Source organism: Fonsecaea nubica (assembly GCF_001646965.1).
Source record: "Fonsecaea nubica strain CBS 269.64 chromosome Unknown Scaff37, whole genome shotgun sequence".
Lineage (NCBI taxonomy): Eukaryota > Fungi > Ascomycota > Eurotiomycetes > Chaetothyriales > Herpotrichiellaceae > Fonsecaea > Fonsecaea nubica.
The window spans coordinates 250116-276666 of NW_019173710.1; the positions used below are offsets into that span (position 1 = coordinate 250116).

Sequence of the window (26551 nt, forward strand, 5' to 3'; positions counted from 1 at the left end):
TGCCATTAGCCATTCGCGTCCAGAAGCTGACAACACAAGCAACCAAAACAATAGAGATTGAGTTCCTACCATGCTACGAATCCCGCCCAGGAAACCAGCGGAGCGCGTGAGATTTGCATTCCCATCTCCGCGAATACCTTCCTCCACCGTCTATCAACCCCATGGATTTTCCGGTGCATCCAACCAGATACTCGGACGGTTAAGCAATGAATATCAGATCGCCCCGTGACGCAACAGCAGCAGGCAGTAGCAGAATCTCATTTCGGGGCACAAAAACTTGTGATGCAGCCTTCACAAAGAGGGTTTCCGTATATTGGACATGAGATAGAGGTCTGTTCTCAATATGTGATCTGCCCGTCCGGGCTCCGAACGAGCGAGAGAAATTACATTCGCGTATTTGGTGAGCAGGTCAGATTCGATGCGGAGTTGTTACCTCGTCCATGTCGAAAGCAACATCACCACCGTGAGACGCAGGCATGGCGGATCATCATCTATGCGCAGTCAGATCGATCGATGCACCTTACGCGACAGTGACGACTTCTGTGTCAAGTCGACCTCCGCCTGCACTTCATTGCCATATGCGGATGTATATGCATCAGGCACCTAGACGTTGTAGCAGACCGGCTCCATAACCAGACAAGCCGCAGGTCGACAAGGAAAAGAAAAGGCCCAGATCTCACACCGTCAGCCCCAGAAGGCTCAGCTGCGACGAGTACGGACATCAGGGCGCCGTAGAGGCTCGGCGTTGAGCCACTGGAGAAATTCAAACCCCCTGAGAAACGGAGAATCAGTGTGAAACAACACAGAAAAAACTAATATTACACCATCGCGTCCATCTGCTCACGTTGCCATCTCAGCAGCGCCAGCGCGTCACTGGCACCACGGGGAGCCGTCAAGGCCATCTCGGGTGGGCAGCCTCACACCAAATTTGGGATATTATTATTGTTATTGGGGACCTGGCTCCTTTCCCAACACGTTTTTCTGGGTTGTTCTTTGGGCTGATGGACTGATGGACAGATGAACAGACGGGCAGATGGGGCCTCCACCAGCTGCCGCCCGTGATACCCAAACGACCGGCGGCTCATCCACTCCAGGGCTGTGGACCATTCTACATTGGGACCTTGGAAAGACCTTCTAGCGACGCCCAGATCCTCTGTGGCTGCATGAGGCGCGTCCCACTGGCTGATTGCCCCGGTACCTGCGCAAGCCTCCGAAGCCTTAATTTGAGCCTGTGGGATGCCTTTCAACTCTGAAGCGAAACTCTCCGGGCTCCTGACTGGCCGGTTGCCCCCTTTCATTCCCCTGTTGGGTGTTTGTCACCTCGCCGTTGTCCACCATGGGTCCCTGGGATTCGCGGTAGTGGCCAGACATGGTGTCTGATGGGCGCCGCTGGGGAAATTGCGCTGAGAATACTGCGAATTAGCCTCAATCGGTGCATGGCTCGTCGACCCGGCCTCCAATCTCCCTGGCTAGTGACAGCAGTACAAGAAGCTCAGGACGCCCAGAACCATCGTCCTTTTTCTCTTCCTATACTCAAGCTGTGACTTTCAGTATCCCACAAAGCCTTTGACTTCGGTCGTCCATTCTTTCGAGTTCAGCTCACCCACGCTCGTTCAAAGCACCACCCCAACGTTCTTCGTTTCTTCGAAGTTATCTACTCTTTTTTTCGATTCCGGTAATTCAAAAACCTCAATCCAACCAAATCCGAAAAAATGCGCTCCACCATTGTTGTCGCTGCCGGCCTTGCTGCCGTTGCATCTGCCGGAACCACCACCATCACCGACACCGTCGATGTGACCATCACCTCGTGCGAGCCCACCGTCACGAACTGCCCCTACAAGGGCGGCTCTGGTGCTGACCAGACCTGGGGTGACTGGAGCGCTGCCACGACCACCTCCAGCAAGCCAGTTGACCCCGTGAGCACCGACTCTCACACCTGGGGCGACTGGACCAGCGCCAGCAGCACCAGCAGCAAGCCCGTTGACCCCGTGAGCACCGACTCTCACACCTGGGGTGACTGGACCACCACGACCACCTCGGCTCCTGTGGCTCCCACCACGACTGCCGCCTGCGGTCAATACACTGCCACCACTCCCCCGGCCTGGTTCTCCCTCTTGCCATCTGATCAGCTCAGCTCAATTGAAGCCCAATGGACTGGTGCTCCCCCGGCCGACTGGTGCTACTGGACTTACAGCACTGGCTCTCTCTCCACGACCGCCACGCCTGTTGCCCCCGCTTCTGACGTCCCCAGCCCGTGGTCTTCTGTTGCTCCTGCTGCTGGCACCGGTGCTCCGGCTGCCCCTGTCTCTCCCGAATCCACTGGTGTCTGGTCGTACTCTGGGTAAGTTTTTCAGCATTTTTGCAATACGCAACTTTTAGGAGTGAGTTGGGCTAATGATTTTTAACAGCTCTGCCACCCCTGTCGCACCTGCTGTCGCCACCTTCACTGGTGCTGCCAATGCCAACACTGGATCGTTCGCTCTCGCTGGTCTCGCTGCTGCCGCCGTTTTGGTCATGGCATAAGCGGGTGTCAACTTTTACGAAGGGCTTTTGAACATTTTTCTGTTACGATCCACATGGCCATTGCATTTGCAGGAACAGCAAACAAGTCCTGCTTGATACCAAGGAACAAAGCAGCATGTCTGGGGAGGTTGTCTATGCGAGGGGAAGAGCAGCGAGTGTTTCTGTAATTAGTTGCAAGTGTGCAATGGGGTAGTTAGTTGCATGATTTGAAGATGGTCCCTTCTTTTGCATATTATCTTTGGACGCATCAAGGAGGTGCTGGCTTGGTCACTGTAGCTAGCATTGCGTAATACCTGTTTACCGGAGCTACTGGGAGTTCGCTTTCTTTTTCTTATTGTCCTGGTATACGAGTATGATGTAAAATTTCTGTTAGAGATATTCATTATTGTGTGAGAGTCCTTGTATGTTTGTGCCCTACCAAATACTTCACACGTGATGTAGAATCAGGGGGGAGAAGTAAATGTCCCGATTAGGAGGTTGTGGATATAAAAAACACCTTTGTGGCTGTGAGGGAAATTGCATGTGGCCGAAACCAGCATGGAACAAGACGCCACGCCACACACGCCCTTGTCCCTCCTCCTCTTCTTCCTCTGCCTCTCCTCGACTGGTCATGACCGCGTTCCGACCTTGCTGTCACACCTTTTCTCCCCTCCCTTCCTCATTATTGAAACACACACCCCTCGAGTGTCTTGGCAATGTCTCTAGAGCAACAAGGAAATGTTTGCTTTTACAGTTGACGAGGCAAGATTGCCACACCGCATATGGCATTGTGATTCCACATGGGAGATTACGAGCAACAACATGAAATGACTACTCGTACTACTGGATCGTGTGTCCCATGCCCGCTCGCCACGTGCGGATCTTGTATGATGCTTGAGTGTCTACATTTGTGGGGGAAAAATTCACCACAGAGGGCGACAGCTAGACACACAATCTCACCCCCGGACGTCGGCGGGCTTTTACAAGGACTTGATTTCCGCGCCGTTTCACCCTGCAAAACACGATCCGTGACAAGGGAGATCCAACATCTATTCTTGATGGCACTGATGGGTAACCAGATGTAACCCAAACTCCCGGTTCCAATGCACCCCTGGGACATCTGGGACGGGTCCCAGCAGCGGCGCACGGTCCACCCCTTATACAAGATGCCCCAGGTCAGACTACCTACGAGTACCGAGTACATCGAGATCCTGTTGAACACGGGTGTATAGGAAGGCGCACGGCTCTCTACGGATGTTTATAATCCCGCACTACCGTCCTTGTCATCGCATACTCTCAACCACACGGGGAATTATTCTACGACTACACCCTCGACTCGCCTAAGGCATTCCCTCAAGACTCTCAGATGAGACGCTCGACCCCGTTTGGACCCCATATGGCCATTTTTACGGATCCCCATCAGTCTTGGGGGCTAGTGAGGCTGGGCATTTGGGCCATGCAAAGGCTTGACAAGCTTACTCGCCCCAGATTGTCAGCTTCTAACTTGTTGGGGCAATTTCTGCTAAGCCATTGCGCTGCGAAGGAAGCGGTTCGTTTTGTTTTCTATTCCGACCTGATCAGAAGGAACATCGGTCCGCGAAGAGCCTCCCTCCCATCGCCCCTTCGACCGGTCCTTCAACAGTCTTCCTTCCCGCTCCTTCACTGCGCCGTTGTACGCTGGGGGAATATCGCGATAATATCGGGCAATTGAACAATCCTCCCTCGTGGGATCGGGGATAGCAACTTCGCTTCCCTTAAGCCATTTTTTTCGCTGCTATAGTGGTGTCCTTCACTGCGCCCGCGACATGCTGGCCCCTTCTGCTATGGTTATTCTTGACGCTTACCGCTTACTGACAATCGCTTCCCACACCGTTTACTATCAATGGACAATGCCAATCTGCTGGCGCGGCTCTGCAATGTAAGTCTGACGCTCTCAAGGTCGCCGATTACGAGACGCAAGATGGTCATCGAACCCTACCCTTCCTGCAATCCTGGTCCCGTTCGGTTTTGGCCCATCAGATGATGGTTAAAACTCATATATCGCCCTTCACCATGACCTCACCTCAGGCTGCGTTTTACCTTCACTTTTTGATGAGCGGCCTTGGTTGGTTGCCAACATCTTCTTGTTGTCTCTCTTTAGATGATTGGTGTCGAGGATCAGCGGATGCCTCCAGGAACCCGGAACAGCACTCTCGTCCTTGCGACACTCTCACTCATTTGGCCAGCTTGAAAGTGAACGATCCCACCATCGACCTGTTCTTCAGACGCGATTTCTCATGATGAATCCACCAAGCAACAATGTCTTCGACCAGGTCCGGTCGAAGCTGCGGCAGTCTCGCTCCAGTATGGTGTTGACCACCTCTACATATCCTTCATATGAGCAACCCAATTGGGATAATGTTCCCGTGGCATTTCGGCCGGTTGAGAGGGCAGATGTGCGAGTGGTACATGGGTACTACCTGGATCGACCTCTTCCTGGACCCCCTCCCCGTCCACGTACAACGTCTCCTGCTCCGCCTTTCCAGCTTGGGCCAGCCATGAACGTTGGCCATCTCAGAAATCCTACCCCTCGCACACACCGCAGCAGATCGGCTGAAATTCCGCAGAGGGAGTGGTCAGGTCTACATGCTCAAGACTTGAGCTATCAGAACAAGAGGGCAAGCGTCAATATTGCTATTGCCCTTCCACCAGATCATCTCGAGCCTCCTCCACCATACTCTCGCTATCCCTCTCCGCCATCTACATGTGCTGGAAATCCGATGCCTCCACAACCTCTACGGGTTCAAGAGCAGCCTTTCATCAAACCCTATAACCCAATTGATTACGTCCGTCCGCCGAGTCAGGAACCGAGACGACTGCCTGAACAGGTGCCCATCATTGCTGCCCCAGAGCCACCCACCCCCGTGTCCCCTATCAATGCCTTGGATTTACAGTACTTGGCCATGAGACGCCCGCCAGCCACCAATAGCAATGTCACCATCGACGGTCTTCTAGACCATCCTATGCTGCAAAACAGGTGACCTTTTCCATTCTGATGTCCTCTCGAGTCTGGTTCGGTCGTTGGAGGAGAGGTTGGTCGATGCAAGGTTCCACGAAAAATATAAACCAATAGGCCCACACGAGCGGAGAGCATTCGCAAGGGCATACGAGCTCAGACCATGGCCGATCCAAGTCCGCATATCTCGGTCCTCACGTGCGTGCCCTGGGAAGGCGGAGGAGGAGCACTATTCCCTGCCCCCGAAATTCGTGGTCTGGTGGAATGTAACGCGTAGGAAGAAGCTCCTCCCTTCGCACCTCGACTACAGGATACGACACAAGGAATCATTACTTTATATGGTGCCATCCGCCACAGGCAAGTTTGATTTCAATCACTACTTTCACTCATTATTTGTTTAATCAACCACTCGTTTGATGTTCCACCTCGCTCCTATACGTTGCTGTTTCTATTACCACCAAGACATTCTTTCCACAATCGCGTGACAGAGATTCACTCTTTAGCTATTAAAGATGGCGCCGATCCCTTCTCTCGGTGCAATTGCCGACCTCAATGCCCTCAGTGTTACATCCAGACGGCTTGTTACTCGCTCCCTAACCTCCGAGTCCCTCGTTGCAGCCATTATCGTCCTCTCGGTGATCTCCACTCTTCTGCTGGGCAGCATGGTTTTCCTCTTGGCCAGAATTTGGAAGCAGGTGGTGGCCAAGAGAACCCGTTCCCATCCCCCCGACGCATCCAAAAATGACAGCGCAAACTCTGAGCGCAAGCAGAGTGACTGGGCCAGGAAGAATAGTAACGTGCTGTGGTCCCTGTATATCGAAGAGGACGATTTGAAAGCTCAATTCGCCGTGTCGCCAAAGTCCAGGCTGTTCTCCATTGGATCTGTCTCCACGGCTGATCAGGGAAGGTGTCCTTTGGATCGTCGACAATCACACGACAACACACTGGCCCAACACAAGATTGTCGATGACAAGAATCCTCAGAACGAGGAATCAACGGCCGATCTGCGCAGTCGAACTCCATTCGAGCACCAGACGACTCCGACAAAGAACGTCGCTCGTGCGCGAGCCCTGTCTCAGCCTTGCAACCACAGACATAGTACGTCAATCGAGGAGCTGGTGAGGCGCAAACAAAGTGTACCTGCGCGAATCGACGAGGAGGCTTTTGGAGGCTATGACCATTACGGAGGGCCGTGAATGTAAGAGCTGGCAAGGTTGCTACAGATGTCTGGATGGATACGAGTGGTTGAGGAGGAGCTGTCTTGGGGCCAGATTTCCTTTGACGACCCTCATCATTTCTATATTCCAGCTTCACAGAGAAATACTGATTCAGTTCAATTCTACTCAAGCCATTTCAATTGATTTTGCCACGCATTGTATCATCGTATCATGCTTGAACGGCTGTCTTACCACAGACTCCCCCGATCACGTGCCGTCCGTCTCTACAACATCCGTTAAGGTCCTCAAAATTCATTCCTCGTCTCTATTCGTCACTCAACCACCTCCTCCACGCAAAATATTTGACTCTGGACCGTCCGTACCTTGCAGAAATGCATTGCACCAATGAAGCAAAAGAGTTCGTCTGCATGGAGCCCCGATTCCTCAGCCGAGAACGGGGCAAGATGTCTGGTTGTGCGTGCCATCCTCGTGTCTGGCATCCAATGCTGCGAGCTTCAAGACGCCGATGACGAGATGACGGATCCTTTCCCAGGTTGTGGACTGCTTTGTCCAAGAGATAAGAATAAGTTCACCCTCATCTGCTCCTTCCGAACCACTCTCTCAAGCGTTTTGCCCGGGTGGTCTCACTTTCCCAGCCGCCATTGTCTGGAAAGATCTTTCAAGGAGAGCATTTGGTTCTAGCCTTTGAGAACCGGTCTGTCAACATCTTACGTCGATCTCGTCGTGCTCAGATTCCTCTTTGTGCTCTCTGCTTCCCTTGAAGAACACTCCGGAGATGCTTCTCAACGCCTCCCACAAACTCAGCTTCAGTGGCCTTCCGCCAGATCTCCTCGATGCCTATGTCCGGTACAAGAAAAGTACACGGGCCCTCTTGACTTGGTTTCTCCAGCATAGCCCGACGCCAGACAAACCCGTCAAGAGCTTGACCATCAAGGATCTTGAGTCTTTGGCTCAAGTGGCGTCCAAGAAGATACGTTCTCTACCCGATATAGTGCATTTCTACTTTCGCGAAACCATTTCAGACCGGAAGAAATTCAGCAAGTATTACCGTGCCCAAGTCGGTGAATCCGCCGCCGACGTGGACACGATCAATCATGAACACTTCACGGCAACGCAAGTCTTGAGTCACTGATGCGTCAAACACCTCGACTGACTTTGACTGCAGGCTCACCAAGATCTACAATGACCTCTGCGTCTGTTGTGGTGACCACAAGCCGGGGAACCAACCACACCGTAAATCGCCCTCGGCATCTCCTATCTGTCAATCACTGCGTCCGGTCAATCTTTACGAGGGCCTGGTAGTCGAGGATGCCGAAGACCACGACGGCCAGAACCCTGGAAAGGTAGGGCTTCCCGGGCAGTCCAAGCCCATCTCACCGCGACCATCGACCACTGAGCGTCAAGATCTCGACATTCGTCTTGCAGACGACGACCTTGGCAACGCTCTCGAACTGGCAGCCGCGGCGCAGGTAAGGTCGTTCTGAAGTGTCGGGGGTCCTGGCTAATGCGACTAGCAAATCCACGATATATCCTTCTCTGTCGAACAATATTGGCGGCTTGTGGGCGAGGGGACCCTCTCGTTCGCAGTTGCAGCTTTTATCACCAATGTTGCTTTTGCTTTACTGCGCCGAACTGTCACCGAATTACTTCAACACGACGAAAACTTGAGCCTGGCAGACGTCCGTCGCATATGCGCTCTCAATCGTCCAGCAAATCAATGTGCGGGTGACACTAAGGAGCCCATGCGCACTGATCAAGCCCTCATGGATCGACTGCAGCACTTTCAACAAACACTTTCAGATGTTTCGAGCGGTAGTATAACCCTTGCTGACCCGTCTTGCGCCAAATGCGGCCACAAAGAGGCTCAAGAAGCTCAGCGAAGTATCGTCGAGGACAATACTAGCGGTCAAAGCTTCTCAAAAGCCATGATAGAGAAGCTTGTCCAGTTGGCGAACAGCAAAGCAACAGATGTCGAGGTCATCCAGACTGGGACCCCAGTCTATTGGGACGTGTGCGGCCTCATTACAAATCCCAAGGACACTCCCACGTCTTGGACGGCTATTCTGGGACTGGATCTTCTAACCCAAAGCACCAAAAGCTTCCTTCGATCCGTTCAGCCGCCGCAAATTGCCTCACAAGGTCGCATTGTCGCCTTGAAGCTGGCCCATCAAGCTCGCTTCCACGTCTCGACGGTTTTGAAGAACAAAGCCGCCTTTCCCTGCCGCTGTTCTCAGACTCTGGGCTGTCACCTGCAGAATCTGGAGACCGAACTGCACCAGTATGCAAGCTACAATTGCTGGGACCTCCTGTTTCAATCGCCATGGGTCGCTGGCAACCACGCCCTCGAAATGGTGGACCTGTGCCACTACTATGGGTTGCACCTGCTCAGATATCGGCATTACGTGGGCGCGGTCCTACATTCTTACAACGTGCTTAGGCAGCTTGGGGGACTGGAGGAGATATCGACCTTGGAGAAGCTGAGCATTCAGTTTGGCGATGTCTTGTTTCCCGGCAGCAAGCCTCCCAAGTCCAACTTTCGCACTTGCTGGGCGAGACACGTGGGTGCAAGACTGAAATTCGAACAGGGTCATAAGGGTAAGAACAAACATGATAACTGGTGTCTCGCGATTCCCGCCCATGCGGCAAAGGCTGCGGCTGGATTTGATATCCCCAACCACCAACAGAGGCATATGTCGGGTTGTATGTTGTTCCGCTACAAGCACCAGAACTACCACATCAGTGATGCCCAGATGAAGCAAATCAGTACCCCCGTAGTGCGTCAACGCCCCAACAACGGAGAGCGGGTGGTCCATCGGATGTGCAAGACAGACGTCCAGATCGTCGAAGCTGCAGGCCAGAATCCTAAGCTGTTGGCGGTTGCCCTGATGACGCACCGATTGTTCACCACGGGCGCTGGGGGACTTCTTCCGATGGCTCGGGTGAACCTGTTTGCGTTATTTGAGCGATGCCTCAGAGTGGTGTCACAGGTCTCGGACAAGATGCATTCTGACAATGAAGCCGAAAAGGGCAGTAATTGCATCTGCTTCTGCAGCGAGATTTTCAGCGCCGCAGATCGTATTGTTAAAGGCAGACGACTGGGAAAGCTCGAAGCATGGAAAGAACACGAGCGCAAGCTCATTGAAGACACGAAGGAAGCAATTCAGAAAGCGTTTGGCTCTGTTACGGACGAAGAGATGTTGTGGAATGTCTGAGGGGATCGCAAGCCCGTCCAGCAGAGACTGTACCGGCGGGTATTGGCAGGCGGCGAGGTAGCGATGCAATGAAATGGAGGGTCTTTTCAGAGCTGTCCAGTCTGGAGTGCTAGTTGGGTGGTCTTTACCTTTCAGGATTCCCAGAGATTCAGCAGAGAGAAGAGCGAGGCAGTTGGAGAGTCAGCGCAAGAGCTTTGTGGCTGGTATCATTACAGTATGTTCGTGTTCTGCACAAGTAGTCATCCTTCGACCGACTTTAAGCCCACGTCGTCTGTCGACATGACGGTCGAGTTGAATTTGTCCGAGGTGGGCAGCTCAATGTGGATGTTGTTCACCACGGCGATGCCCATATTGACCTCGTCGGCCTGCAGCTCCAGCACGTGGCCCCCGATTTTTCTGTCCCTGTCGATAAAGTGCATGTGCTCGCCGGCGACGAAGAAGCCCTGCCAGGCCGGCGGCGAGCGGAACCCGACGATGGTGCCCTCGACCTCGCGGTACTCGGCGACGAACTGCGTCTTGCCCAGCTCGCTGAGCGGCTGGCCCACGTACTCTTGGCCCTTGACCGTGCGGCATTTGAGGTGCTGGAACACGCCCTCGATGCGGTACGACACGAAGAGATTCTCGATTGCCGCGACCGGCGCACTCGCGTTGCCGTCTTGTCGATGCATGATCACCGCGTCCACGGCGTCTTTGCTCTCGAGCCTCACGCCCGTCACGGTGCGCTGGGACCGGAAGTGCGTGGCGGCCGCGTAGGGGATCTGGGCGTCGGGCGACGCGACCCTCACCCTCCCCTCGGCTTGGAGCTGGTACACGGCGCCGTCGAGCAGAAGCAGTTCGCCGTCCATGTGTACGAACGTGCCGAGGCCCTGGTTGCCCTTTGTGAGGAGTTGGGTGGCGGTGATGCCCGTGTCGGATATCCCGGACATTAGGGCACTAGAGATCATATGAGATGTTCGTGAGTAGATGTATTGAACAGAAAGGGATGGAAGGGAATGGGAGTGGTGGAGTGAGTGAGCGAGTGGTATAGAGTGAGAGATGGGTAAAGGGCGGGCGGAGCAATAGTCTCAGCAAAACACATGCACCCTCACTCACTCCCTCGTTCACTTACTTGACCAGGGAGTACTGGTAGATCTCGTTGATGGCCATCTCTGTCAAATGTTTCCAGCGTCTCTTTTTCTTTGATTGTTTGATTGATGTGGATGGATTCTTGCCTGGAAAGATAGATCAACCTGAGATGCTTTTTTCGTGGTCTGGTCTGTTCTTTGCTCGATGCTCTTATTCTTCACTACTACCACCGCAGATTCTTGACCATTTCCCTCTTTCTCGAATTTCTCTCGTTGTAGCTTTTTTCTCCTCCTCCAGCTAATTCCCCAAAAGTCGATATGCGTCGTGACGTTGTCCCGGGAGGAGAAAAACAAGGGTTGCCCTAAACCGGAATACGGGCCTTGCGGGTCGCAACAGGGTGCAGCACAGGAATCGGTGGAAGAACCGGCTGCCGATTACATCATCTCGCACATGCGTCTGATGCATCCGCCTGTGAGGAGTGAGTGAGGCTTCAGGGCGGAGAGGGAGAAGAGAGAGAGAGAGAGTTGTTCATTGTGTGTATTGTGTATATATCTCAGTGAGTGTGTAAAAGTGAAAGAAGTGAGTGACGGAGTAATTGGGCTGGAAGTTGAGGGACTCACACACACACATCGCCATCAATCTACAGGATATTCTATTTCACTGCGCTTTCTGGACAGTTCCACTCCCACCTCTCCCTCACTGCCGCCTACAGTCCTCTAAGCCCATCATGAGCGCCTCCGACGACACGGTCGCCCAGATCATCGTCAATAGCCTATACAATGCCGGCGTGCGCTTGGTGTTTGGCGTGCCCGGCGCCAAAATCGACGCCATCTTCGACTGCTTGATGGACCACCCCGAGATCAAGCTCATCGTGGCCCGACACGAGCAAAACGCCGCCTTCATGGCCGCCGCCGTGGGGCGCATCACGGGCATCCCAGGCGTCTGCATCGGCACCAGCGGACCAGGGGCGTCGAACCTCGCCACGGGCCTCGTCACGGCGACGACGGAGAACGACCCAGTGGTGGCGCTGGTGGGCTCGGTGCCGCGCCACATGAACCTCAAGCGTACGCACCAGAGCATGCGCGCCCTGGACATCCTGGGCCCGACGGCCAAGGTCGCCGTGGGCATCGACGTCGAGGACCAGGCCGCCGAGGTCGTCCTCAACGCCTTCCGGACCGCCAGCGCCGCGCCCCAGGGCGCCACCGTCATCTCCATCCCGCAGGACGTCGCGCGGGGCAGGTCGAGCATCCTGCCGTTCCCGAGCGACGCGTTCGTGCCGCCCATGTACGGGCCCGCGCCGCGGCAGACGCTCGACCACGTGGTGGGCATGATCGAGCAGGCCAAGCTGCCCGTGCTGTTCCTGGGCATGAGGGCGAGCAGTCCGCGCGTGGTCAGCGCGGTGCGGCGGCTCCTGTCCAAGTTCCCCTTGCCGACGGTCGAGACGTTCCAGGCCGCGGGCGCCGTGCCGCGCGAGCTGGTGCACCTGTTCTACGGGCGCGTCGGCCTCTTCCGGAACCAGGTCGGCGACAAGCTCCTGTCCAAGTCGGACCTGGTGCTCGCCGTCGGCTACGACCCCGTCGAGTACGACGCCAACCTGTGGAACCCGCGCGGCGCCCGCCACGTCGTCCACATCGACTTCACTGCCTCCGACTACGGCACCTACTACCACCCCGTCGCGGAGCTGCTGGGCTCTGTCGTCGAGAACATCACCTACCTGGCCGACCACCTCTCGCAGATCTCCGAGCCCACCATCTCCGACCTCTGCCAGGGCTTGATCAGGGAGTACACCATGTGGCAGGACAGGCCCGAGGTGCAGGGCTCGTCGTCGGGGCTGGTCCATCCGCTGCACTTCATCACCACCTTGCAGGGCATGGTGTCCAAGGACACGACCGTGTGTGTGGATGTTGGGTCCGTGTAAGTTTTCCCAGAACACTCACGTAGCCCATGCGATTTTTGCATTCTTTAGCCCGGTGGTGTCCATAACCCTACCTGGCTTGGGAAGGGGAACTGTTGACGCACCGGTCTAAGAATGTGCCCATGAAACCACGCCCCTGTCTTTTCTAACGGCCTTGATTCTCGCTGCAGGTATATCTACTTTATGCGGTTCTTCTTTGCATATGAGCCGCGCCGGCTTTTATGGTGAGTTTTATCGGTCTTCTTTTTTGTCGTCCTTTGGTCATCTTTTGCTCCCGTCCTAGCTGTTCCCCTTTCTTCTTCCCAACTCAAGCCTAAAGAAGAAAAGACAAGAGAGAATGAACGAATGATGAGGAGCGAGGGATCGAGAGAAGAAATCAAGAAAGGAAAACCCCAGTGCTCCCCTATCTATCCTACCTGATTAAATCATCCGCACTACCTCATTCCCCTTCCTGTCCCCATTCGTCCTTCTCAGCTCAGCTCAGCTCAACACCCCTCCTAACCTTTCGAGATTCTGTCCTTGACACAGTTCCGACGGTCAACAAACGCTAGGCGTCGCGCTCCCGTGGGCCATCTCCGCGTCCTTGACGCAACACCCGACCCCGTGCGCGGAAAAAGTCATCTCCGTCTCCGGCGACGGCGGCTTCATGTTCTCGTCCCAGGAACTGTCCACGGCCGTCCAGCAGGGCTGCGACATCACGCACGTCGTCTGGAACGACCACGCCTACAACATGGTCGAGTTCCAGGAGGTGCTCAAGTACGGGCGCGCGAGCGGCGTGCGTCTGGGAGGCGTCGACTTTGTGCGCTTCGCCGAGAGTTTTGGCGCGAGGGGCTTCCGCGTCGAGAGCGCCGACCAGGTCGAACCGGTCCTGCGTGAGGCGCTGGCGTATCGTGGCGTGAGCGTCGTCGACGTCGCGATCGATTATTCCGGCAATGTCGAGTTGGCGAGGAACGTCATCGCGGATGAGTGGAATTGATAACTCCCGTCCGTCCCTCTCCTGGCTTGATCAATCCCATCTGAGAGTGGGAGGAGAAGAACGCCGTACCTCGTCACCTCCCGTTCCGATCGGTCGGTCAAGCCGACGACTGGACGAACCAAGAGACGACTTGGGAAATGGGTCGGGTTACTATGATGGATCAGTCCAAATTGACAGGACACGGACACGATTTCTATATCTCAGCTTGTCATGGGACGCTTTGGTGTTGGAAAAAAAAACAAAGGCAGACAGGGAGGAAACAGAGACACATGCAGAGACACGGGAAACAGGAAACAGGGAATAAAAGTCCATTTCACATGAAGCGACGACATCTACTGAATCGCTCACTTGGTCTGTTACCGGTTTTCATGGTTTCTCTCTTCAGGTTGACACTTCCTGTCTCTCACAGTCAAGAGAGCCCTCTTTGCCTGTCCTGTCACTCTGGATCTGCAAGACCAGGCACGTCCACAGCATACAGCACAAAGCACGGCGGATATCCTGAACAGAGACCACGTTATGTAGCTTCCACAAAGCCCCTCATGTCCCAGTTTCTCCCTGTTGGTGCGACTGGCGCGACTCCTTGTACACTAGTACCGGCCCATCTTCCAGCATGAGAAACTCCGTCTTCCAACCCACGACATAATCCTCTTCCTCCAAAAACTCCCCACCGACACCGGTGCTCTCTTCCTCCTCCCCCATCAGGCCCAGATCTCGGGGATCCAGCTCCGCAGGCATGGGGACTTCAGCAGGAAACTGCGATGAAATGCCGACAAGGTCTTCCATCACCGCTTTAGGGTACCTTACTGGTATTTGCCGGGGCTCTGCCTGTGCTTGCTGTGGAGTTGTTGGATTTTGAATCGGGGTTTTGCCGCACCCGCTGCCTTTGCCTGGTTCGCCGCCTAGCTTGCCACGCGCCTGGTGAACACGGATGACAACTTCGTCGAGAGTAGATTTCTCAAAGAAGCCCAGGTTGATCAAATTGTAGCGACCATGGAGGGCGAGTAGTAGCTCCTGCATGTGGATGTCTTGACTTGTCTCGAAGAACTCGCCCGCAAGGGCCTCGAGCTCCGAGTGGGCTGTGCCTGAAACGTTGAGCGCAGCCGGAGAGACGTGTCGGAGGAAGTCCAAAACATAAGATCGGAACGCGTCGTCCGGCAGGGTTGAGGTCGTGCTTGACATGATGGTATAGGTTTCCTGTTGGTCCTTGAAACAGGTTGGCTGAATGGGTGAGGCGAAGGTCGTCGTCGCGAGGTGCAGAAATTGGCTCTGTAAGGCGACGCGTCAATACAAAACGTGCCGGCAGCGGTCACAGGTCCTCTCATACCTATCTCCGTCATTCCATGATCTTGTCGCGTTGATAAAGAGGTCGAGAGGCAGACGGAACAGATTGTCGACGCGCGGAAGGTGCGAGGTTACGGATGTGGATGGATGATCGGGTTCAATTTGGTCGCAGTTTCGTCTCACATTTGAAGGAGTGATTCAAATGTGTGAAGTTAGTTCCGTCCGTCGCTTGGTTTGCAGAAGGTATAAACCAAGGAACGACAGTCAATATCAGGAGGCTTTGGATCGTGTCTGTCGGAGTCTTTGGCAGCGCCTTCCACAGTGTTCAAGAACAAACAGCATGATCGAAAGAAAGAGATATTAGAGAGCGACTCCTTCCATGAGAGCAATCCTTGGGGACATCAAGGTGTTGAACGAGTGTTTGTTTCCCGGTGGATGGTACCTCTTGGTTGGTTCCCGTACATCACCATCTTGACCATGACCACTATCAAATGCTGTGATCCGTACATAACGAGATTGATCAGGAGAGGTGATAATTTCGATATCGGGCCAGATCCCAACCGGCTTGTGACGAGTATCAGACTGCAACTGCATCTCCCGGCTGTCGTATTGAGGATCAATCTTGACAGGAACAAAAACAGTAACTGCGTCGGGTCTTGACAAGTCAACAATATTGGCATGACCGGGATGTTGATACTTGGGGCTTTCTTCACTTATCGAGTACCAAAGAGCAGCATACATCATCCGAAACTGGACCGACATTGTCTTAGCAAGCTGGAGTTCTTCGCCCGTTGGTTTCTGCCCATCAGCCCGGATGATATAGTTGCAAACCAACCCGAACCATTGGCGTAGCAGTTTGTGGAGCTGATTAAAACCCGAACAATAACTGGTCCATTCCTTGTGGCAAAGGGCATACCGAAACCGCCAGCGGAAGATTTCGAAGAACTTCCGCTGCATCTGAAGGGGGCTGTAGAAAAATTCTGGAAGATGTGGTAGACTCTGATCAATGGTGATGGTAGTTTCCGCGCCAGCACGAAAGATGGGAGTTTTGAATATGGAGACCACCGTCTCCACTTGGATAGCTATGGAATAGATCGCTCTGGTGGCCGGTGTCCACTTGGTATTGGGGTCGTTCATGATGCGAAAAGCCGCGGCGAGATGCGACAAACCTGCGTGACACTTGATCTGTGGGTCAAGATGCTCGTAGACGGCTATCAAGACACAACACAGGAGTACCGTGTCCACACAAATGATGTCCTTATCTCGATTGAGGCAGGACAGGGCTTGCAGATACTGTCCGGACGCAAAGGCGGGCTGGTCCGAAGTCAGGTCAGACGTGTTCTTGTACCTGCCTGCAAGAGCGACTGCGAGGTGATGAGCGGCTGGGATTGATGTTGTGCATTGTCGAACGTGATGGAACCAAAAGTCGTGAGCACTGCTCGCAAACGTCCATTCTGCCATGGCTGGAGTGGCTACTTCACAAAAATACTGAAAAGCCCAGCGCTCATGATGCGAGCCCTGTTCCATTGGTATGACCCCGAGCAAGCGCGCAGATTCGGCGGACGTATCTGATGGTGTGTTTCTGAAAGGTTCAAAAATCCATGCTCTGCGGACGACATAACCGTCACACTGACGTCTGCTTCTGCTGCATCTCAGACAATTGGGCTTCGTTTCGTCGCATTTCACATGTCTCCTTTTACACGTCAGGCACCCAGTAACAACTTTAGGATGATAAGTTCGCCTGCCGCAACGGGGTTTGTTGTCGTCGTCCAACGGACCTGATGGAACTGGATCAGTATGTGGTGAGCAAGGTGACAAGGACGCAGTGTGCACCGGGGGATTGTGCGTGATGGTTAGATCTCGCTCAATGTCCACGCATCGATGCTTCTGTCTTGGGGCCATAGCAGGCACTTGCTTGCTGAAAGGTGAGGAAGATTCACATTGTTGTCCCCAGGGATTCTCTTCGCTGCTACGACAATGCCGGTGACAGTCGTCCTCTTATAAACTCGACAGGGCTGAGGCGGATGACGCACATCACCATGTGGGAGGCCTTAGCGATTTCAGAAGCATTGGATTGGGTTTCCGAGGAGGTTAGTATCTGGGAAACGGTAAACATGGAGGGCAGCTTTGCCATTCAGACTTGTAAACGACCTCGATAGCGATTCGCCCGTGGTTCCGGGGGATCTGAGTGTAGCCCTATTGAACTTTACAGTCATGGCGGTGTAACAGCAAAGTCACCAGAACCCAGGGGTCTTTTCATAGCTCGGAGAGCCTAATGAGAAGTGATTTGTCCTGAGCCGCTGGAACATCCAAGGGACGCTCGAGGGATCTGCGTTCTCTGGCTCTGTTTGGCTCAGCGCACCCGTCTTAGGGTAGCCATCATCCCGCGTCCTCGCTTCTGTCGGCTCGCCTAAAACTGGGATCGTCACCTTGGGGTGCTTGTTGAATACAAGCATTCGAACCAATTGAGATGGTGCATGACTGGAAAGCTGCTCGATACCGAAATAAGGCATTGCTGCCAGAAACTGGTTGCCTTGTAAATGATCATGACCAACGAACGCGCTTGATCATATTCGTCGTTGACATGTGAGAATATAGCGAGCCGCGACATCTGACTCCATACAGCTGTCGCGTGTGCCGCGTTGATGAATGTGAGGTGTCAGGACCATTCCATGTTGATGGCTCAACGAAGAAACAAATTGGTTGAGCAGAACGTGACTCAGCCTCGCGGCAGGCAGCCATTTAGGGTTTAGTTCAGCCTCGTCAGACCTCACTGGGTTTTCTCGATGCTGCCTCTCTGCCACTGTCTTTCATGCTGTAGCTACAAATGTAATTCGAACCTCTCCTCTACAACTCACCTGATATTTGCCGTCATGTCAGACAATATCATAATCCCAGTCCCGCCATTTCATGTCGATCTCGCCGCTATTGATGCTCTCCATCTGTAGGTCCCACCGGTACCCACCAAGAGTAACCGTCTTTGCTGAGCGTAATTCTGCTAGCCACTTTGTTAAAAGCTGATGACAGACCAGGGTTCACTACAGCCGCCGCCTTTTAATATTTCGCTGTGCCTCCCTTGCTCAACGGGATGCTCAGCTGGCTGCTCTCAAGGTAGGCTTACAAGCTCTGGGCTTGCGATGTGCCATTTTGGGTGGCGTGGTCACCCCTCTACAGCCTGCAGAGGTCAATACCACCAACTCCGATCCGAACTGGCGCACCATCCGCCCTGACCGTGGCATTGAACTGGTGGTAAAAGACCTACGGGCGGAATTGCCTTCTTTCGAAGAGCTTGAAAACTCCGATTTCTCAGTCACCCACCTCCCCTATGACCTGCTTGTGCCTGTGCCTCAGTACCTTGGAAATGACTGCCCTTTCGCCGCCTGCAAGATCCAATTCAGCACGATCGAAGGAGGCACCATTCTCACGTGGGCCATGTCACATTGCGTGGGTGACGGGGTCGGGAACGACGAGCTTATGCGCGTACTCAGTGAGGCCACAAAGCTCGCCCAAGAGCGCGCTGTGGACGACGTGCTCGCACAGGCTGCCGCGTCCACGCAGATGGGGCTGGATCGCAGCATCATGCGTGGTATGTCCAGTGACATCCCGTTCAGGATAGAGGATCACCCGGGATATATGACCAACGCGCCACAACTACCCCCAAGCCACCCTTTCCAGGCCACGGCACCGGAGGTGTCTGTGCTATTTCATATCCCGGCCACTCGTGTAGCACAGCTCAAAACAGACGCAACACGGCCGGGCGCACCCCCCATTTCCACACACGATGCAATATCCGCCTTGATATGGCGGAGTCTCATCCTGATACGCCGTCAACGGTGTGCCGAAGCACGGGACCTGCCCGGGTCCACAAAGACCAACCTGTTCATGCCGTCAGACGGCCGCCGCCACCTGAATATCCCGCAATCGTATATCGGCAACGTGGTCTACCAACTCTCTGCCTCTCTCGATCTGGACACGCTCCTCGCCCCGTGCTCGGGCCTGCAGGAAGCTGCCAGCGCGGTCCGTCGCGCCATCACGGCTGTCAACCCCACGCTCGCGCGCAGCGTCATGGCCGAGACGAACAGGAAATGGATCGACTGGGCCTTTCTGGGCAGTTACTCGTCGACCGGCGTGGCCATGGGCACGGACTGGACGAGCTCGGCGCTCTATCAACAGGACTGGGGCGCCGCGTTCGGTGGTGCGCCCGCCAGGTACAGATACCCCGGCGAGCCGGGCGTCAATTGCGTCATGCCCAAGTTGCCAGACGGAGCGGCAGAGGTCATTGTCAGCGTCATGGAAAGCGAACTGGACATGTTGACCAGCGAGGAGTGTTTCGGCAAGTATATCATCAGGAAGGGAGACACTTAGGAGTTGTTAATCTGAGGTAGATAGAGAAAAAGGCTGGAGCAATATAGAAGCTGTTCAAACAAAGCAGCCATAAATGATGTTCAGTTTACATACATTAATCATTTGCGACCTATTTTGCAGTGCGTGTGATAGACATTACCCATCATTCATTACAATTGCCGATGCTAGACACAAATGGGCCTGTTTCTTGCTTTGCAACGACACATCCCTCGTTCTCATGTTATTAAGCTCTGATACGTCAACCATATGGTGCAAGTAGTACATCAACAAAACAAACAAAAGCCACCCCGTTACCCGGAACAAACTCCGGCAGAGCACGGGGCGTCATCACCAGCAAAGGCGGAACTACTAACCCCTAAACAATTTCTACGAATCATACACGGGCCGACTGGCGAAATGGACCATCCTCTCGCCCCAGTCAAAGACGACGAGCATGCTGCGCATGAGGCTGTCGCCGATGACGCCGACGACGGTGTCTCCCCGAATGCTCTGCACGCCCGAGACGCAGGTTGTGCCGGAGAACCAGACCAGGTCGAGCGGGTTGATGGGGAGCTCGACGCCACCGACGAACAGGGACAGCTGGGGCAGGGTGGCGTCACAGGACACGACGTAGAGGCCCTGCGAGTTGAGGGTGGCGGGCGGGTCGAAGAGGGCGTTGACGGCCTTTGCAATGGCGGGCGGGAACCGCGACAGCGTCGCCCCCGAGTCGACCACGTAGTACGCAGGCGTGGCGTCCTCGTCGGCGAACTTTCCCGCGCCGTCGGCCCAGGCTACCCCGTCGGGCACGATCGTGTAGTGGGTGAAGTAATCGCCACAGGATGGGATCTCGGGGTTGACCTCGACCGGGGCGGAGCCAAAGTCTCCCACGGCGTTGATCCGCGGATCCTCGGTGTCGGGAATGCCCCCGATGGTCAGAAAGCCGCCGTATCCAGTCTCAGAGGCGTCGCGAGAGATGGCCATGGAGAAGAGCGGCTCGGTCAGCTCTTCGTAGAAGATGGTGTTGATGATCGACGAGTATATCACTGGTTGTCCCCCCTCGACCGCCGAAGTGAGACATGGGTACGCCAGGCCGATGAGGCCAGTCATTGCGCCGTCCCCGACGATACCAACCTGGCTATTGTTTCAGCTGCGGTCGCTATCTGGACAATGCAGGGGTCTTACCTTGGTGGCGAGGCCAATGGTTTGCTCTTCCACAGTGATGCCGGCAATGTCCACGCTCGTATTGGCCAATGGGCCACTCGCGTAGGAGCCGTCGACATAGTTGATGAGGAATTCAGCGTCTGTATAGAGTTCAAAGGCCTTGTTCACTGTGATGGCATCGCCAAAGGCACAGTCAAACTCCGGGTCGCAGTCAAAGCCAGTCGTGACGGCCCAGGTGTCGGAGCTCCCGGTATCGACGAGGAGACCGACAGACTGACCACCCAAAGAGACCTCAATCAAGAAGTGGCTCTCATACCCTGGATCTATGAGGATTTCTGATTGGCGCCGAAGCTTGGAGCTATGAGAGCCTCGTTGTACAGTCTTCAATGGCAGGGTGTGAGGGGCGACTGGGAAGCTGCGAGAAACCAAAGCCTCAGCCTCGCTCCTGCGCAACGGAGTGGGCGAGCAATGGACCAGCAAAAAGGTCGCGAAAAGTGTCAGGCTGGTCGCTATGGGACTCATGATGGTGGGTGAACAGGCTTCAGCAAGATGCTGCGTTGGATCTTCTGCCATTCATCCTCCCATCCGTCCATCCATATATATGTCCCTCACCCTCACCAGGCATCGAGAAGTCCCAAGCCACGGACTACATGCCAAGTTGGGGCGGCGACGTGGTGGTATAGCCAAGAGGTCGTCGCTGGCTTGGCCTCGTCCTAGCCAAGATTGGGCTCGAGCAGATTCGTGGAAAACCAAGTGAGTTCTTGAACACGAAGCTTGGTGAGGCTGAGTCTCGCCAACGCCATTGGTAGTTACATACCAGGCTGCATGAGCTGAACACCTTTTGGTAAACCACGTCAGGTGTTGCCATTTGGTGTCTGCCTTGTAATGTCGTTGTCACGTGTCCTTTATACGATATTTTCGGTCTCAGTTGGGAGGGTGCCCTCCATGACAAAAGGCCTTCTGACTCCAGCAGTCATGGTGCTGCGTTGTGAAGTCAAAGCGAACAAGAGTGGAGGATCATGGAGCGTGGAACGCGCAAGTTGGACCTCCTTAGCGTAGAGAAAATAGCGTAGACGATACAACAACTGACGTGGGCGCAGCATCGTGTGGGGCGTGCGCTCTGAACCTCTCTTCATTGGGACGAGGTTGCCCTTTCTAGACACCCAAGTCGGAAGCATCCTCGTGAGAGCCCTCACCGTCAGGCTCATGTCTGCCATTGTCAGCCGAGGAACCGAACCCCGAGGGTGGGCTACGAGAACGCAACCGATGCATAACATCAGTTGAGGGAGTATTTGCCAGCCTTGCCAGCCTCAGCAGGTAACGAGTATGAGAAGGAACCTGAAGAAGCTCTCAGTGACACGACCGTCACTACATTGCATTCTTCATTGTCCCCAATGTACGCCAGGGCGCCGAGCACATTTCATCCGTCAGTTGACTTTGTCCATTCAATCCTTGACCTATTCGGCATTGCTGTTGCAGTGCCTGCCAATATCAAGTTAGCAACGCGTAGCAAGGGATAGATCAGCAACAAATGAAACTCAGAGAAAGTTTTGTCGTGTCAAGCCAGGGGCCTTGCCCTGGGAAGGAAATGCCATTCATTCAAAGCTCATATGCACTCTGCATCGGCAACTTCACTGCCATATTCGTCTGCGTTCGCCGGACGCCAGATCGCTAAATGCATCAACTGTTCATTCATAACGCGCCGTGGACAATGCCGCATCGGCATCTCATTGCTACAAAAGTGATCAATCGTTTCCACAAATCCCTCAGGAAACATGCTGCTGCACGGCTTCCTTGGGAATGACGCCCTGCGCCACAAAGATATCAATAAGTCCCTGCAATGGCTCCATGTCTTTCTTGCTGATCAGGTCGTAGTACATTGCGACCGTGCAGAAGTGGACGAAGCAGCTGTTCAATTCCGCATGACGCCCAATGTGCCAGAAGGGATCGGTGAAGTGACAGTGATAGAGGTGCGCATAGCAGCGGAACATTTGTTTGATGATAGCCTTGACGTCGGAGTGGAAGTGTGGAGGGAAGCCTGATGACTTGCCAATCCATTCGTCTTGGTTGCCAGGAAGAGAGGTCAAGGATTGGTTGAGATTGGTAGGCGGCGCAGCAATTGGCGTCGTGCCCGAGGGTGTAATCGTCCCAGTGTCACCGGACATGTACGAGGTCTGGTCCACGGTCGGTGGAGGCGCGGTAGGGAAGGTTTTCTCGTCATGGATTTTTCCAACAATCCAGCGCTGAACTCGGACAATGTACTGGGGCGCAGGGATCTTGGCTGGCCGACCATTTTCGAGCCAGGTGTAAGTGAGACTGGGAAGAGTCAATCAATGAACGTTTGCTGCTTGACGGGGTTCAAACATACCGCCCAGCAGACATTGTAGGACATTGTTGTTCATTGCAAAGTGGGACTCCCGTGTTCGTGTCAACCTCCTGAATGACCTGGATCATCCCAGTGAGGAGTCGGTTCATCTCGACCACTGGAAGAAATGAGCCTCTGTTCATCAAGATTGTAGGATTGAATTTTCACCCACATTGATGGGCCAGCCATTCTCCAAGTTCGACATTCTTCGGCTGTGCAGCGAGCGTGAGGAAGTTCCCCTTGACAGAGCACTTGGCATATTTCTCATTCAGGAATTTCTTGGGCTCTTGCTCGATATAACCACTCTGTTCACTAAAGGTGGAGGAGATAGATGGCGAATTGGTCAGAGCAGGAAGGGGAGGTGCTTGCTGTGCGATCGGAGATTGGGATTGGCCATTGTTGTACTGCGCCTTTAGATTTTGGTTGGATTTGGTGTTGCCTCGAGTGAAACCTTGACGACTGGGAGACGGGTCAGCAACTGCGGCATGCTTTGTAGGACTGATAGGCCGCTTGAGGCCTCTTAAACAGATTTTCCATCTGAATTTACCCATCTTGAGCGCGAAGGAGGTCGCAAGGACAAGATGGAGACACTTCGTGTCGGCGGTGAAAGTGAAATGAAATTCATGGTAGCATGAAGACGCGGGGTAAACTTACACACTCTGAAAGAAGGTCGCCATAACGTTGAAATAGACCCGTAAAGGGTCGGACAATACTCTGAATTGTTCACAACGCAATCGCTTGTCATCGACGTGGTGAAGTGGTGAAAAGGAGTAACCAAACTGACTCGTCGACAGCGAGAAGGAGCCTCTCATTGAAACAAATAATTCCCCATAACGCAACTCAGCCGAGGGAGGGGCACGTGAGTTTGACGCTAGCCCTTTGTGGACTCTCCCGATCTCGAACTGTCGTCTTGCAATTGTCTTGAACAAGACCATTCACAATCCAAAAACTTCATTTCTTCGTCTTTGACACTGTGACATTGAATGACGATCACATCCTGTGCTGCTATCTTCGCAAAGGACTTTATGAGTTTCCAAAGAACGATTCGGATCTGGTTTTAGCTCATCCTCTATGTGTCTGCGCTTGAAAGTGTAGAGCGCGCAGCCAGCAGCCGAAATGTCTGCTGAGGTTGAGTCTGCTCCTCGTGGCAGTACTCTTGAGGAAGATAGTGTTCAAGACCACATCAGCAATCCCGCATCCGACGGCGACGGAGATTTATTTGGAGACGACGACGACGAACCGGAGCAGCAGAATGAGTATGGTCCTCATATTGGCCTCTTGAAACTCTCACTAACGTGTAAGCAGCCTCCATAGGAAACTTGACGACTCAGAGCTCGACTCCGGTGATGATGAAGGCCGGAATGATCGACTCGCCGCGACCGTCGAAGACGAAGAGGGAGACTATGGTGAAGAAAAACAACTCAAACTTTTGGATGTGGACATTGCGCGAGTGAAACCGCCTGAGGGGGACGAATTGTACCTCCTGAACATCCCGAATTTCCTAGGTATCAAGCACAGAAACTTTGATCCCTCGAGCTACGAACCGCCTACCAGGCCCCATGATGGCCGTGATCCTACGGTAGACTCTACCGTCAAATTCTCGCCATTCTCTACGGCCAACACCTCCATTTTCTGGCGCCGCGATCCCAAAAATCCTGAACTCATACAATCAAACACACGCATAGTTCGCTGGTCGGACGGCAGCTTCACTATGCAAATCGCCTCTAAACCCCAAGACCATTACCGTATCTCCACTACCGCCATGCGACAAGGTTGGCCTAAGAAGCTTTCTGGATCGCAACACCAGGATTACGATCCTACAAAAGAAACAAACCACTTTTTGGCCGCACCTCACGCCGCGGCAGGAATAGATCTCCAAATCGTCGCTCCTTTCGACGCGTCTATGAAGATCCAGCCTGCAGGCGACCAGGCAGACGAGGCGGAAATGAAACTGCGACAAACGATTGCTGCCACGACGCAAATGCACGAATCTCCTACCACCTTCAAGTCTGTCAAAGAAGACCCAGAACTTGCAAAGAAGGCTGCCGAAATGTTCGAAAAGGAGCGGGCTAGGGCGGACCGTCGCAGAGAGGCTGCTCAAGACCGGCAGTTCATGCGTAGGGACCGGGTGTTGGGGAAATCTGGACTTGGTCGTTCAATGGGCGGTACAGGTCTCTCGATTGCCGGACTGGAAGACGATGACGGCATGCCTACTGCAAGAGGAAAGAAGGCGACAACCAAGCGACGCAGGCCGAATCGTCGCGGGGACATCTACTCGGACGATGAAGACGAGGAAACATTCCGCCGGAGAGGCAGGGAAGACGAATATGATCGTGAAGATGATTTCCTTGCTGCAAGCGACGAGGAACCTGAGATTTATGAGGATGAAGCCGACGAGGAAGCTGAAGCCGACGAGGATCCGGATGTGGATGACTTGGAGATTGAGGGACGTGAGACGGTGATCGAAAATCGCACTCGTGGCGGTGCCAGGGATCGAGACCGGACGCCCAAACGGACATCGCGAGACGATGACGAAGACGCTGAGGGTGAAGAGGATGGTGAGATTGGAGAGAGCAGACAGGCTGTGGGAAATCCTGCAGTTCGCAAGAAGCGGAGAGTCATTGACGACGATGACGAGGAAGATGAGGAATAATGACCGCGATGATATTCATCGCAATTGGTCTCTCGCCCGGGCAGTGGTGACATCGGTTTCTAGGTTGACCAGGGACTGAACAGTGCCTGTACCCCCAGAGTGTCGTGTGAGTCACCCTCATGCCCAAAGGAGGCATCAAGCTACCTGATTTTCGGCATTGGAGAAGCCAGCCATGTGCAGGGTCACCAGAAAAGTACATGCGATATTTACGCCGCGCTCTGCATGTGCGTTCTCCAGAGCAATGTCTCAGCACTGCATTGCTTTTCTGCGGCGACAGCAAGGCGCTGCGCGGATTTGATATCAGGCTATATCGCACGATCCCGTTGACTCCCATGCCCCGATTCTGCGTGGATATCACAGTGCTACAAGCTACGAGTCCTGTACCTGTGACCTAACACCCTGGCCAGTGACATGGCAGCCAAGTCGCCCGAATTATTTCGCTCGGCCTGGAGATACTTAGCTAGATATCTAGATATTCCGACCTCAATCGCGTCTCGACTGAGCCGCACATAGTGGAACGGACCACGAGGATCAGAACAGAGAATCCAACCCAGACACTCCCACTGGGTGTATCAACTCAATCAATCAATCAATCAAGATTTGACCCTCTCAAAAAGAAAAAAGGCCAAAAGTCTCATTTTCTCGCGTAGAATTTGTTCCATCTTCCTATCTATCTTCTGCGGGGGTTTTCTACCCTCCACACCACACCACACCATTCTTGCTTTATTCATCCTCTCCTCGTTGTTCATCCTTTTGTCTTTCGTCTCCCATAGCATACATAGTCATAGTCATCACCATCAAGCACTAAATGAACAGCAAACAAACACGGACAAAAGTTCCAGCGAGAGTATGGCGCTAAACACCATGCATGATGCATGATGGAGCGTGTGTTGGCGCTGTGTTT

At 53.9% G+C, this 26551-nt stretch overlaps 12 protein-coding genes across 12 annotated transcripts; 7 read left to right on the forward strand and 5 right to left on the reverse strand.

Annotated features, from left to right (window-relative positions):
• Nucleotides 1-1712: 1712 nt before the first annotated feature.
• On the forward strand, nucleotides 1713-2523 carry AYO20_06107 (hypothetical protein; the record flags this gene model as incomplete). Its single annotated transcript, XM_022644398.1, has 2 exons — nucleotides 1713-2341; nucleotides 2409-2523. The coding sequence occupies 2 exons, from the start codon at nucleotides 1713-1715 to the stop codon at nucleotides 2521-2523; spliced, it is 744 nt and encodes a 247-aa protein (XP_022499702.1).
• A 2258-nt stretch (nucleotides 2524-4781) lies between these two features.
• Nucleotides 4782-5522, forward strand: AYO20_06108 (hypothetical protein; the record flags this gene model as incomplete). The annotated part of the gene is made up of 1 exon (XM_022644399.1): nucleotides 4782-5522. One exon carries the CDS (start codon nucleotides 4782-4784, stop codon nucleotides 5520-5522), a length of 741 nt encoding a protein of 246 aa, XP_022499703.1.
• Nucleotides 5523-6009: 487 nt separating this feature from the next.
• Nucleotides 6010-6693, forward strand: AYO20_06109 (hypothetical protein; the record flags this gene model as incomplete). Its single annotated transcript, XM_022644400.1, has 1 exon — nucleotides 6010-6693. The coding sequence occupies one exon, from the start codon at nucleotides 6010-6012 to the stop codon at nucleotides 6691-6693; it is 684 nt and encodes a 227-aa protein (XP_022499704.1).
• Nucleotides 6694-7450: 757 nt separating this feature from the next.
• Nucleotides 7451-9887, forward strand: AYO20_06110 (hypothetical protein; the record flags this gene model as incomplete). The annotated part of the gene is made up of 3 exons (XM_022644401.1): nucleotides 7451-7716; nucleotides 7841-8144; nucleotides 8190-9887. The coding sequence occupies 3 exons, from the start codon at nucleotides 7451-7453 to the stop codon at nucleotides 9885-9887; spliced, it is 2268 nt and encodes a 755-aa protein (XP_022499705.1).
• Nucleotides 9888-10126: 239 nt separating this feature from the next.
• AYO20_06111 (alpha-acetolactate decarboxylase) lies at nucleotides 10127-11033 on the reverse strand (the record flags this gene model as incomplete). Its single annotated transcript, XM_022644402.1, has 2 exons — nucleotides 10127-10820; nucleotides 10996-11033. The coding sequence occupies 2 exons, from the start codon at nucleotides 11031-11033 to the stop codon at nucleotides 10127-10129; spliced, it is 732 nt and encodes a 243-aa protein (XP_022499706.1).
• Nucleotides 11034-11679: 646 nt separating this feature from the next.
• Nucleotides 11680-13843, forward strand: AYO20_06112 (acetolactate synthase, catabolic; the record flags this gene model as incomplete). Its single annotated transcript, XM_022644403.1, has 2 exons — nucleotides 11680-12866; nucleotides 13396-13843. 2 exons carry the CDS (start codon nucleotides 11680-11682, stop codon nucleotides 13841-13843), a joined length of 1635 nt encoding a protein of 544 aa, XP_022499707.1.
• Nucleotides 13844-14380: 537 nt separating this feature from the next.
• Nucleotides 14381-15022, reverse strand: AYO20_06113 (hypothetical protein; the record flags this gene model as incomplete). Its single annotated transcript, XM_022644404.1, has 1 exon — nucleotides 14381-15022. One exon carries the CDS (start codon nucleotides 15020-15022, stop codon nucleotides 14381-14383), a length of 642 nt encoding a protein of 213 aa, XP_022499708.1.
• Nucleotides 15023-15484: 462 nt separating this feature from the next.
• On the reverse strand, nucleotides 15485-16585 carry AYO20_06114 (hypothetical protein; the record flags this gene model as incomplete). Its single annotated transcript, XM_022644405.1, has 1 exon — nucleotides 15485-16585. One exon carries the CDS (start codon nucleotides 16583-16585, stop codon nucleotides 15485-15487), a length of 1101 nt encoding a protein of 366 aa, XP_022499709.1.
• A 1412-nt stretch (nucleotides 16586-17997) lies between these two features.
• Nucleotides 17998-19489, forward strand: AYO20_06115 (hypothetical protein; the record flags this gene model as incomplete). Its single annotated transcript, XM_022644406.1, has 2 exons — nucleotides 17998-18068; nucleotides 18157-19489. The coding sequence occupies 2 exons, from the start codon at nucleotides 17998-18000 to the stop codon at nucleotides 19487-19489; spliced, it is 1404 nt and encodes a 467-aa protein (XP_022499710.1).
• Nucleotides 19490-19855: 366 nt separating this feature from the next.
• Nucleotides 19856-21151, reverse strand: AYO20_06116 (hypothetical protein; the record flags this gene model as incomplete). Its single annotated transcript, XM_022644407.1, has 2 exons — nucleotides 19856-20599; nucleotides 20651-21151. The coding sequence occupies 2 exons, from the start codon at nucleotides 21149-21151 to the stop codon at nucleotides 19856-19858; spliced, it is 1245 nt and encodes a 414-aa protein (XP_022499711.1).
• Nucleotides 21152-22395: 1244 nt separating this feature from the next.
• On the reverse strand, nucleotides 22396-23545 carry AYO20_06117 (hypothetical protein; the record flags this gene model as incomplete). Its single annotated transcript, XM_022644408.1, has 3 exons — nucleotides 22396-22945; nucleotides 22998-23112; nucleotides 23167-23545. 3 exons carry the CDS (start codon nucleotides 23543-23545, stop codon nucleotides 22396-22398), a joined length of 1044 nt encoding a protein of 347 aa, XP_022499712.1.
• Nucleotides 23546-24110: 565 nt separating this feature from the next.
• Nucleotides 24111-25647, forward strand: AYO20_06118 (hypothetical protein; the record flags this gene model as incomplete). Its single annotated transcript, XM_022644409.1, has 2 exons — nucleotides 24111-24250; nucleotides 24300-25647. The coding sequence occupies 2 exons, from the start codon at nucleotides 24111-24113 to the stop codon at nucleotides 25645-25647; spliced, it is 1488 nt and encodes a 495-aa protein (XP_022499713.1).
• Between the last annotated feature and the right edge of the window lie 904 nt (nucleotides 25648-26551).